The 13055-nt window shown below is 42.1% G+C and overlaps 1 gene segment (V, D, J or C); it reads right to left on the bottom strand.

The window, feature by feature from the left end:
- Nucleotides 1–10363: 10363 nt before the first annotated feature.
- Nucleotides 10364–10889, bottom strand: LOC116882725. The segment is given in 2 exon segments: nt 10364–10692; nt 10811–10889. Coding segments are annotated over 2 exon segments (375 nt in total).
- Between the last annotated feature and the right edge of the window lie 2166 nt (nt 10890–13055).

Here is a 13055-nt window from a genome sequence, read left to right as displayed (position 1 = left end):
TGCAGAAGCTTTTGATCTTGATGAAATCCCAAAATTTCATTTTCGCTTTTGTTTCCTTTGCCTTTGGAGACAGATCTTGAAGGAAGTTGCTGTGGCTGATATCGAAGAGGGTACTGCCTCTGTTCTCCTCTAGGATTCTGATGGATTCCTATCTCACGTTGAGGTCTCTTATCCATTTCGAGTTTATCCTTGTGTATGGTGTAAGAGAATGGTTGAGGTTCATTCTTCTGCATATAGCTGTCCAGTTTTCCCAGCACCATTTATTGAAGAGACTGCCTTTTTTTCCGCTGTATATTTTTTCCTGTTTTGTTGAAGATTATTTGACCGTAGAGTTGAGGGCCCATATCTGGGCTCTCTACTCTGTTCCACTGGTCTATGTGTCTTTTTTTATGACAGTACCATGATGTCTTTGTGATCACCACTTTGTAGTAAAGCTGGAAATCAGATAACGTGATGCCCCCAGTTTTATTTTTGTTTTTCAGCATTTCCTTAGCGATTCAGGGTCTCTTCTGGTTCCATACAAATTTTAGGATTATTTGCTCCAGCTCTTAGAAAAATACCGGTGGAATTTTTATTGGAATGGCATTAAAAGTATAGATTGCTCTAGGCAGTATAGACATTTTAACAATATTTATTTTTCCAACCCAAGAGCATGGAATGGTCTTCCATCTTTTGGTGTCTTCTTCCATTTCTTTCATGAGGGTTCTGTAGTTCCTCGAGTACAGATCCTTTACCCCTTTGGCTAAGTTTATTCCCAGGTATCTTATGGTTCTTGGTGCTATAGTAAATGGAATCGATTCTCTAATTTCCATTTCTGTATTTTCATTGTAAGTGTATAAGAAAGAAAATGATTTCTGTACATTGACTTTGTATCCTGCTACATTCCTGAATTGCTGTATGAGTTCTAGTAGTTTGGGGGTGGAGTCTTTTGGGTTTTCCATATAAAGTATCATGTCATCTGCATAGAGAGAGAGTTTGATTTCTTCATTGCCAATTTGGATACATTTTATTTCTCTTTGTTGTCTGATTGCTGTTGCTAAGACTTCTAATACTATGTTGAACAAGAGTGGTGACAGTGGGCATCCTTGTCGTATTCCTGATCTCAATGGGAAGGCTGCAAGCTTTTTCCCATTGAGGATGATATTTGCTGTGGGTCTTTCATAGATTTGATGAAGTTCAGGAATGTTCCCTCTATCCCTCTACTTTGAAGCGTTTTAATCAGGAACAGATGCTGGGTTTTGTTAAATGCCTTTTCTGCATCAATTGAGAGGACCATGTGGTTCTTCTCTCTTCTCTTATTGATTTGTTCTCTCACATTGATTGATTTGCGAATGTTGAACCATTCTTGTAGCCCAGGAATGAATCCCACGTGGTCATGGTGGATAATCTATTTAATGTAATGTTGGATCCTGTTTGCTAGGATCTTGTTGAGAATCTTAGCATCCATATTCATCAGTGATATTGGTCTGAAATTCTCCTTTTTGGTAGGGTCTTTGGCTGGTTGGGGATCAGGGTAATGCTGGCTTCATAGAAAGAGTCTGGAAGTTTTCCTTCTGCTTCAATTTTTTGAAACAGCTTCAGGAGAATAGGTTTTATTTCTTCCTTGGAAGTTTGGTAGAATTCCCCAGGGAATCCATCAGGTCCTGGGCTCTTGTTTTTTGGGAGGTTTTTGATCACTGCTTCAATCTCGTTACTAGATATCGGTCTATTCAGGTTGTCAATTTCTTCCTGGTTCAATTTTCGAAGTTTATAGTTTTCCAGGAATGCATCAATTTCATCTACGTTGCTTAACCAATTTACATATAACTTTTGATAATAACTTCTGATGACTGTTTCTATTTCCTTGGTGTTAGTTGTGGTCTCTCACTTTACATTCATAATTTTGTTAATTTGTGCCTTCTCTCTTTTCCTTTGGATTAGTTTGGCCAATGGTTTATTGATCTTATTGATTCTTTCAAAAAACTAGTTTCTAGTTTCATTGATGCTTTCTAGATACTTTCTAGATGTGTCTCTAGATTCTAACTTTTTTAAATAGCATTTTTTAAAAGATTTTATTCATTTATTTGACAGACAGAGATAACAAGTAGGCAGAGAGCCAGGCAGAGAGAGAAAGGAGGAAGCAGGCTCCCTCCCAAGCAGAGAGCCTGATGTGGGACTCGATCCCAGGACCCTAAGATCATGACCTGAATCGAAGACAGAGGCTTAACCCACTGAGCCACCCAGTCGCCCCTCTCGATTCTATCTCATTGATCTTTCCTCTAATCTTGAGTATTTCACTTCTTGTGTGTGGAGTTAGCTTAATTTGTTGTTGATTCTCCAGCTCTTTAGGTGTAGAGACAGCTGGTGTATTCTGAATTTTTCAATTTTTTTGAGGGAGGCTTGGATGGCTGTGTATTTCCCCCTTTGGGCCACCTTTGCTGTATCCCATAGGTTTTGGACCGAAGTGTCTTCATTCTCATTGGTTTCCATGAATTGTTTATGTTCTTCTTTGATCTCCTGGTTGATCCAAGCATTCTTAAGCAAGGTGGTCTTTAGCTTCCAGGTGTTTGAGTTCCTTCCAAACTTTTCCTTGTGATTGAGCTCCAGTTTCAAAGCATTGTTATCTGAGAATATGCAAGGAATAATCTCAATCTTTTGGGATCAGTTGAGCCATGATTTGTGAAGGTTCCATGTGCACTTGAGAAGAATGAGTATTCTGTTGTTTTAGGGTGGAATGTTTTGTATGTATCTATGAGGTCCCTCTGGTCCAATGTGTCATTGAATGCTCTTGTTTATTGATTTTCAGCTTGGATGATCTGTCTATTACTAAGAGTGGCATGTTAAGATTTCCTACTATTAATGTATTCATGTCACTATGGCTCTTTATCTTGATTAATTGGTTTCTTTTGTGATAGGTTGCTCCCATATTGGGAGCATATATATTTACAATTGTTAGATCTTCTTGGTGGATAGTCCCTTTAAGAATTATGTAGTGTCCTTCTATATCTCTGACTACAGTCTTTAGTTTAAAATCTTATTTGTCTGATATGAGAATCGCTACTCTGGCATTCTTTTGAGGCCCGTTGGCATGAAAGATGCTTCTCTATCCCTTCACTTTCAGTCTGGGTGTATCCTTAGGTTCGAAATTGGTCTCTTGAAGACAACATATGGATGGGTCCTGTTGTTTTATCCAATCCACAATGCTGGGTTTTTTATAAGTCCATTTAGGCCATTCAGATTGAGAGTGATTATTGAGAGATACGATTTTATTGACATCCTGTTACCTGTGAAGTCTTTCTTTCTGTAGATTGTCTCCATATATTTCTGTTCAATGATATTCTCAGGATTTTTCCTCTTTTAGAGGACTCCCCTTAATATTTCCTGTAGTGTTGGCTTGGTGGTCACATACTCTTTTAAACCTTGCCAGTCTTGGAAACTCTTTATCTCTCCATCCATTTTAAATGTCATTCTTGCTGGATAAAGTATTCTTGGTTGCATGTTCTTCTCATTTAGTGCCCTGAATATGTATTGTCAGCCCTTTCTGGCTTGCCAAGTTTCTGTGGACAGGTCTGACGTTATTCTGACGGCTTTCCTCTGTACGTAAGGGATTTCTTTGTCCTAGCTCCTTTCAAGAGCTCCTGTCTACTATTATGCTTCATCATTCTCACTATCAGGTATCTTGAGGTCTTTCTAGATTCTATAATTTGGAGGCAGACCTTTCTGTGTCTAGTACACGGACGTTGATTCCAGCATGAGATTGGGAAAAATCTCATGGAGAATTTGTTCAACTCTATCTTCTAGTCTTCTTTCTTTCTCCCCCCCTCAGGGATTCCAATAATTCTGATGTTGGAATATTTCATGGCATCATTTATTTTCCTAATTCTGTTTTCGTGGCTTCTATGCTCTTTGTTCCAGGCTTCCTCATGATCCTTTCTCTCTGTTTGTCCTCCAGATCACTAATTCTATCTTCTGTCTCAGTTATCCTAGATTTAGAGAATTTAGATTAGATTGGAACTCCTTGAGAACATTGTGAACATCATTCCTGGTGGATTTCAGTTCTGCCCTAATCAATTCCATTTTGTCATCCATGGCTTTCTCCAACCTTGGTATTGCCTGGATCATTGTTAGGCTGAATTCCCTTTCCGACATATTGTCTATGTCCATAGCTATTAGATTTGTTGCAGAAGGCCCAGCCTCTGAATTTTTCTTCTGTTGGGCATTCCTTGTCCTTATCATGTTGGTGAGAGAGGCTGAAGGGATGTAGCTGAATGTATCAACTGTGGTGCAGGCAAGGTGCACTCTGGAATGCTTCTGATCAATCAGGAGTCCCCACGCAAAAGAAAAAAAAAAAAAGAGAGAGAGACAGACAAAAAAAGAAAAATAAAATAGAAGAGAAGGCCCAGCCCAAATGGGTGCAAAGGTAAGATTTATGAAGTATAAAAACAAAAACAAAAAGACTTATAAAAGTAGATGACAAGGAAAAAATAAATATATAAAAACAAACAAACAAACAAACAAACAAGCAAAAAACCTCGTCAAAAGGAACCCCAAGTATAAGATTTATATACTACCAGGACAAGAACAAATACACAGAAACACTGGTGGAAGAAAAAGACAGGAAAGTGGTTATAAATCTCAGCGTGGGTGAGGAAGTTTATTTTGATTCTTCCTGGACGTATCTTGATATCTTTGTTAAAGGACTCAACTTTCCCAAGTTAAAGGGGGATTAAAAACTAGTTTACCTATAGGTGTAGCATTGATTGTGGAAAGGGGATTACCTTGAAGTCTAACTCTATATGAATATTAAAAAATTAAAAATTAAAAAGAATAAACTGAAATAAACTGAAATAAAATTTTAAAAAATTTAAAAAATAGAAAAACAAAAGAAAAACACAGGTATATATATCAAAAAGTTCAGGTTAAAAGTTTATTATGGAATTTGATGTACTGGACATCTCACTGTGATGGTAAATAGGTTAAAAAATTATGTATAAAAAATGAACCAGAATAGTGGGAATGAATTAAAAATAAAAATTACATCTATGAAGTAGTGGTGGTTGTTCTCTTGTCTTTTTTTTGGGGGGGGTTGGTTTTCTGGGGGAGAGGCCTGCCCTGTGGTTTTTCAGACAGTGTTCCCTGGGTTAAGTCCTCCTGCCCACATCAAGGGGGTGGGCTCTGAGGAAACCGGTTTTTCAGGGTTTTGTTCTCTGGAGGTTTTTGTTTGTTTGTTAATTTTTTTTTTCTCTCACCTTAGCAGCTTTTGATGGTTTTTGGAGGTTTAGAGGAAAGCAAACTGTACCCAGTTCTCCCTCTCAGACAGAAGCCTCAGTCTGTTCCACTCTGGGTATTCCAGAGCACAAAAATTCCCCCTCGGTCACTGGCAGAGCAAATTCCCAGTCATGGTCTCTGGGGTCACAGGAACTCCCTTTTGTACCCAAAACCACAAAAGCCAAGTTTCTATGGGCAGCTCCAGACCACCAAAGAGGTTCCAACCAGTGACAGCACACTGAGATTTTCCCGCTGGCCCCAGGCTGGGAGTGCTGAGTATCTCTGGGTCTGAGAGAGCGCTGGCTGGCACCTGCACGCACCTCTCTGGGGGGGGGGGGGGTGTGGGGGGGTGCGACTCAGACTCTGGTAGCGCAGCACATGTGTGGAGAGTGCAAAAGGCTGTGGTTCTACCAGTTGGTGAGGCTGCCTGCCCCTCATGGGAGCTGCCACCCAGATGTTCTCAGGTGCACTGGCGGCTCAGTGACCAAGGCCTGGCTTCTTTGCCACACTCTCTCTGGCTCAGCACCAGAGGTGGCTGTCCTGGGTCTGGGGACTTAAGCCCCTGTCCCTAACTGCCCTGATTCCCACAATTTCCACCCATGATCCTTTGCTCTTTTGGAGTGCTTTCAACCAGACTCCAATTTAAGGCTGGTCCCCAATCACAAGGCACTCTCATATTGGGGTATTACTTTCCAATGGGTCGCTTCTGGTGGCTCCCTCCCTCTTTTTTTTTATCTTCCTATATCAGTCCGATGTTTCCACTCTGCTTTACCTGCCCACTGGTGTTTTCTACCCCCATAGAGATCCAAAAGTGTATAATTCTAATCTCAGGCTGATTTCATGGGTGATCAGAGTTCTTTGGTAGGTAATCAACTCTTAGGGTACAGGTTGAAATGGCGCCTCCTCCTACTTCCCCGCCATCTTGTCCTCCAGGCTAGATTCTTAAAAGAATGAAGGCACTAAATATTTCTCAGGGAAAGGAAGAAGAAATGGAAGGAGATGTGGAAAAGGTCCATAGAACCTGATGGGAGAAACGAAGATCTATGCTAAACTGAACATCCATCCTGATTTACCAGTGAGTGAAATCATTGGCAGGAGTTCTGGTGTAAACATGGAAAGTTCTGATGAACTTAGAAGAGACGTGGTCCCACCCTGTGTTCTTAGGACTATGCTCAGATTCATTCAATGAACAAAGAATCCTTGGCCATTATTTATGTGTATGGGCTGTTAGTGGGTTTCTTTTCATTTGTTTTGTTTTTATTTTTATCACCTGCATTTCATCCAGAAATTGGGTTTACTACCAAGGAAATAAAACATGTTGGGGACCCCCTGTAAAATGGAGACATCCATAAACATATGGCTCTTCTTTGTAGAACAAGACCCACTTTGAAAAGACCTCACCCTATTTGGAAGACAGTCCACATACAAGGCTGCTTCCAGAACAGGGGTTCATTGATCTGTAGTGTGGGAATGTTCTATCTATCATAGAGCCTCAAGCCATATTCTCTCTTGTTCAGGATCCTTGAAAATGGGGTCAAAGATGATGGGACTTGGGAAAATACAACTTCCTTTTATCCTCATTCCCTCATGTATGTCTTCAGATTTATTCTCTGGTACTATTGCTTCAGTCACTGACATACAGAAAAATGGCTCCCCAAGGAGTATGCCATGTTGACTAGGACAAAGTGGGAATGACTAAGAAATGTCTTACATTTCACTTCTTAAATGTGATTTATCATTACAATAGGATATATGTGGGAGTAAAAGTAACTAAATATTAGTACATGCTACAACATGAATGAATCTTGAAAATATTATTCCAAGTGAAAGAAGTCAACCTCAAAGATGCCATATTTTGTGACTCCATTTATATGAAATGTGCAGATTAGGCAAAACTAAAGGACAGAAAGTAGATCAGTGATTGACAGGGGCTGGGAGAATTGGTGGGAATTTAGAGTTGAATGCCAGTGGATATAGGGTATCTTTTGAGGACAATAGCAATGTGTTGGTGGTAGTGTTGCATCCATTTGGAGAATATACTAAAGCCATTGGTTTAAATGGGTGAATAGTATGATATATAAAAATAACTCAATAAAACCATGCCAAAAACATGGAGCACCTGGTTGGCTCAGTTGTTAAACGTCTGCCTTTGGCTCAGGTCATGATCATGGGGTGGTGGGATTGAGTCCCACATCAGGAGTCCCTGCTCCATGGGAATCCTGCTTCTCCCTTTCCCACTCCCCTTGCTTGTGTTTCATCTCTCACTGTGCCTCTCACTGTCAAAATAAATAAACAAATAAAATCTTTTTTAAAAAGCCAAAAACAAAACCAGAAAGAAGTCAAGTAGTTAATTGGGTTAAATAAGAACATCAATTCTGGAAAACTTATTCTTGCTAGACTGCATTATGTTTGAAACAGAGTCATTTAAAATTATGATTCAAGATGTCCATTGAGAGATGAATGGATAAAGAAGTAGTGGTATATATACACAATGGAATACTACTCAGCCATCAAAAAAATGAAATCTTAACATGTGCAACATCATAGATAGAACTAGAGGGTTACTAAATGAAATACCTTAGGCAGAGAAAGACAATTATCACATGATTCAGTGACATGTGGAATTGAAGAAAAAAATAAACAGGAACATAGGGGAAGAGAGGAAAAAATAAAAGAAGACAAAACCAGACACAGAGACAAACCATAAGAGACTCTCAAACATAGGAAACAAACTGAGGGTTGCTCGAGGGGAAGAGGGTGAGGGATCGGGGTAACTGAGTGATAGACATTAAGGAGGACACGTGATGTAATGAGCACTGGTGTTATATAAGACTGGTAAATCACTGACCTCTACCTCTGAAAGAAGAATACAATATATATTAAGTAATTAAATTTAAATAAAAACTGGAAATGAAACAAAAACACAAAAATCAGTAAATAAATTGCAGGAAGTACATTGAGGGGTCTCATAATCCCCAGTACCTGCCATTGCAGTTGGAAAGAGTCATTATCTAGCACCATGTAACAGAAACAAATAGGCTCTATCATTTCACAATTAGGTGGAGTGTGTTTCCTCTCACTTTAACTTGAGAGAGAGAGAGAGAGAACAGTGACACATGGATTCCCAAAACCATGCTACATGAACCCCCTGTGCACAGGGTTGGGGAGCATCTTCAGAGCAATGGGGAAGCCTGTGTACACAGGGCATGTTTTGGTCTCATGTCCAAATGAACGGGGAACACTATGGATGTGTCATCAGGAGCATATGAGCAACAGTGATAACCAGACTCATGATCAGCTTGGAGTTCAGAGATGGTGAGGGAAGCTGTATTCCAGACCTGGAGCCAGAGAAGTGAGCAGGGATTACTGAGGCCTGAGAATGTGCATAGTAAATCAGGAGTATGAAGGCCATGCTGAGTGCTCCTGGTACCAGAAGACAGCATTAAAATGCCTAATATTACTCCTTCTTCAGTACAGGAAATGGCGAGTGCCCATCCCACACTATCACGCAGCCATTCAAGTAGACTGGTCTTGAGACCCTGGAAAAAGAAAGAACATACTCTGTTGAGAACAGTGCTAGAACCTTAAAAAAAAACTGAAGAAAGAAGACAAATGATCAGGCTATATATCCCTGTGATCCCTTCTATGAAAGTCTCACAAATGCCCTGAGTAAGGTGAGGAGGACCAAAGTGAAGCCTATGATGGAGATGCCCCCAAAGCACAGCCTGATGAGACCACAAACATTTTCTTGGCTCCTCCAGACTTCTCATAGCCCCATTACCTGCTTCAGAGGATGAAGGACATCATGCAAATATGCATCCTGTCCCTCCCACTGCTCACCCCCTCTGATCTAACTCTTCATTATAGATACTTATGCTTCTGAAGGCATAGAACTCAAACGAAGAATTAAACACTTCAACATGAATTTTCTAGGACAGAGCTCATGTTTGTACCCAGGAAATGGAGCCAGACTTGGATTGTCTCTTAGTTCCTATTCTGGGAGTCTCCATATAGTTGAAGAATGATCTGAGTACTTTCTCACTGTGCTGTGTGGATTGTGGGTGGGAACAGGTTGCAGAGGGGCTGGAATTAAGAGAAATTCACTCCTTTGTAGGCACCAAAAACAGAGCAGGGGATGGTTCACATTATTTCTCTTCTTCCTATCCTCCTAACTAGGATTAGCCTTCATGTTTCTCTGTCCCCTTCCTTGAAGGACTCTGAGGCTGAGGCCTGGGGTGTCTATTGGTCTTTCAAGGAAAGTGCTTACTGGGGCACAAAAGTTGTGGATCATTCCTTCACACATGGTCCTCCCTTGCATGACTCAGGAGGAATCAGCTCTGGGACTTCATACCAGCGAAGGTATATTGCAGCCATACCTTCCCCAAATTCAGGCCCTTGCTGTCTCTTGGTGGCCACATTTGTTGCAACCGAAGCATCCAGGAAGGCCCTGAGTGAAAGCTGGAATCCCTGCTCTGCTCCATCCCTCCTTCTTCCCCTCCCAGTGAGTACTAGGTCCCTAGATCACTCTCAAATCCATCCAAAAATGTTTGTCTTTGTCTCCATCTTTCTCAGGAAAGGGAGAACTGAGTGTTCTCTACTCAGTCAGCACGGAGAACAGTCTAAATAGACAGGAGTAGAGTTTTTCAGGGTTTGTGGATATGGTAGAAGGAACTGAGGTCAGGATTGCTCTAAAGAGCCCAGCTCCAGGACCTTACATCAAAGTGCATTTCTTGGTCCGTTACATGGGACAGAGGCCATTCTTCTCCTTATCTTCTCTATGCTGAGACTAACTTACCTCAGAGCTGTGTATTTTCCTGAGATAAATTACTTTCCATCCACACAGAGATGCCCTGACCTAATGTGCTTTCTACAGTAGATGGTTTTAAGTGGAAACTGATCAAAGATGCCTGGTCCCTACCAGAAGACAAATGCCCCCTCAGGAAACAGACTATGAATGAATTCTAGGGAGTGTGAATACTCTGAGGAAACCACTCGACCTGCCCCAGAGGAGAGGGGCCCCCATAGAAATGAGCTTCCAGATGTCCCCATGTTGGGTGGGCATCTTCAAACTAAGGAGGGTGCCTGTGAGCAGAGGGATGGTTTTGGTCTCACTTCCTCATGAACTTGCACCACTGTGGAAATCATTACTAGAAGTAATTGAAGTGCAGTAATAATCCCCCTCATCTTCAGCCTGGAGCCCTGAGATCGTCAGGATGGCTGTGTTTCCAGTCTTCAGACCAGAGAAACGATCAGGTATCCCTGATGGCCGAGAACTTACACGATAAATCAGGAGCTTGGGGGAAGTGCCTGAGGCCTGCTGATACCAGGAGATATAAGGATTACTCCCAATGTTACTGCTGGTTCCAGTACAGGAGATGGTGACAGTACTTCCCAGAGCCCCTGATAATGAGGGAGGCTGAGTCAGGGTGGACTGGGCCCAGCACCCTGAAAACAGAAAGAACATAGTCTAGTGAGTTAGTGCTGGGGACCCAGGTGATGCTGAGGAAGAGACACAGGATCAGCCCAGATGTCCCTGGGCTCCCTTTCCTGAAGTCGTCCTCACCTGTGTTCTGAATGAGGAAGGTGAGGAGGACCAGGGTCCAGGCCATAGTGGAGATGCCCCAAGAGCACTGCCTTCTGAGACCTCAACCCTGGGCCTGGCTGCTCCTCCATAACTCTCTTATCTACTCCTCCTGCCTCAGATGAGGGATGGGCCTCCATGCAAATGTGCTTCCTGACCTGCCTCTCCTCAAACACTCTGACCTGAATCTCTATTCTAGATACCTCTGCATCCCTGGGCATCAGAGCTTAGCTACCCAGACATTAAAATGCTTTGACATGTATTTTCTGAATCATTACAGATTGAGCCCATAACAGAGCCTAGGAATTCAAAGCTGCATTGGAATATGCTTACCTTCCCCTGGGGAAGTCTTGGTGTGGATGTCAGAGGAATTCCAGGACCACATTACTATGTGGGTGGAGGGTAAGGAGAGCTCTCCAGGCTGGCTAAGATTAGGAGAGATGCAATTACTCCATTTCCAGGAAGGCAGGCAGAGCGGAGCCTCCCATTATCCCTTAACTCCATTTTGGTGCCCCTCAGTTCCCTGGCCCTCAAGCATCACTCTGTGTCCTGCTCTTCAGTGGTTTGAGGTTAGGAGAGGATATTGGCACTTTGAGTAAAGAAATTATTGGAACACAACAGATATTGGGCCCCCTTCCCTTGTGTCCCACTTAGAGTGGCTCCAGAGCAGGTGTTGGAAGTGCATACAGGATAGGAGAAAAACTAACATTGCCTTTCCCAGATTCATGCCCTCACTGCCCTAGGGACCCCAGATTATAAATGCCAAATACCAGGATTCAAAGGCAGCTAGCTGAGAGAGAGCTGGAAACCCATGCTTTTCTCCTCTTCCTGCCCTTCATTCAAACCTTCATTCAAACCCTTCATTCAGTCCCAATCCCCCTGATCCCTTCTAATGCAAGTCAAGATCCTTTCCATTTGTGTTTTACTTCCTCCACAATGAGTTATGGCACCTGCCAAATCGAGTTGCCCACATGCTCCCTCCCAGAGTCACGTTGCTCCTACCAGGAAAGCCATGTCACAGGGATAGAATATGTGAGGTGGGTGTGGTTCAGGGATGAGGAAACATCACACATTAAATTAATACAACCCAGTCTATTCAAAAGGATAACATAAGAGGGACGTTAAGAAAAATGATTGAATTCTCAAAATGAATAAAAAACAAGAGTAATGCTAGAAAGAGAGTGCTGAGTAGTGTGAAGGGATACCTCATTGAAATCAAGAGAAAGGATTCCAGGTTCTGAGACTCTGGGAGAGGGGAACTGGAGTCAAGTTAGGCCTGAGGAGCCTAGCCCCAGGGACTTCTCACCAGGGCAATTCTGTGTGCCACAGGGGCATAGGATGTTCTCAGTCAGCCTCTTTGTGTTCACTTTGTGACCTGACCTACTATTGTGTGTTTTCATAAAGCAAAGTCTCTTCATGCACAGTGAGATGCTTGACCTAATATACTCTTCTAGAACGAGGTGGGATTAGAGAAATACCAATCAGGAATGATGGCTCCTTTCTAGGAGTTCTATGGACTAGAGATGCCTTGATGACACTCTTTTTCTATCACTGTTTATACCACATGACAGCTGATCTCAAATCCTTCTCAACAATATAGTCATGGCCTACAGCATGGGATAAGTAGACTGGTGGCCACTGGGGTGGGGGAAAGGAAAGTGTTTTGGGGAAAAAGAATCATTTGTGACTCAATTTTTTGTGTGTGTGTTTTAAACACTCAGCTACTGAATTTTTTGGACATTTGTTTAGGTAGGATGTCTGTTTTTTGGGTAGAAACAACATAGTAGCAACATGATGACCTTTCTTAAGTCAGTCAGTAAAGCTACTGATATTATATTGGTGACCCTTTAGTTTGGAGTCTGTCCCTTGAGATCGCTGTGGAGAAGGTTCCTCTGACCAATCCAGGTATTCCTTTCTGGAAGACAAGGGACCTCTATAGAAAGAGCCCAGGCTAATGAGGACAGAGTCTCCTCATTTCCTTACTAGTGAGTTGAAACGTTGGGAAGAGTGCCAATCTGGGATCAGAATGCAAAGGCAATGAGGAAGTCATCATCACACCAAAGGAAAACACCTGAGGGAGTGTTGCCTCTGGATGTTATGATGACTAAGGAGAAGATATGAGTGGAAACTGAATTCTGAAGACCATGCTACATGAAGCCCCCTCTGCACAGGGTTGAGAAACATCTTCTGAGCAAAAAGGGAGCCTGTGAGCACAGGGCAAATTTTG

The sequence above is a fragment of the Lontra canadensis genome, unplaced genomic scaffold, assembly GCF_010015895.1.
Source record: "Lontra canadensis isolate GAN:19392208 unplaced genomic scaffold, GSC_riverotter_1.0 scaffold87, whole genome shotgun sequence".
NCBI classification, from domain to species: Eukaryota; Metazoa; Chordata; class Mammalia; order Carnivora; family Mustelidae; genus Lontra; species Lontra canadensis.
Note: the sequence above shows the minus strand (reverse complement) of the source record. Positions and strands in the feature narration are given on the sequence as shown.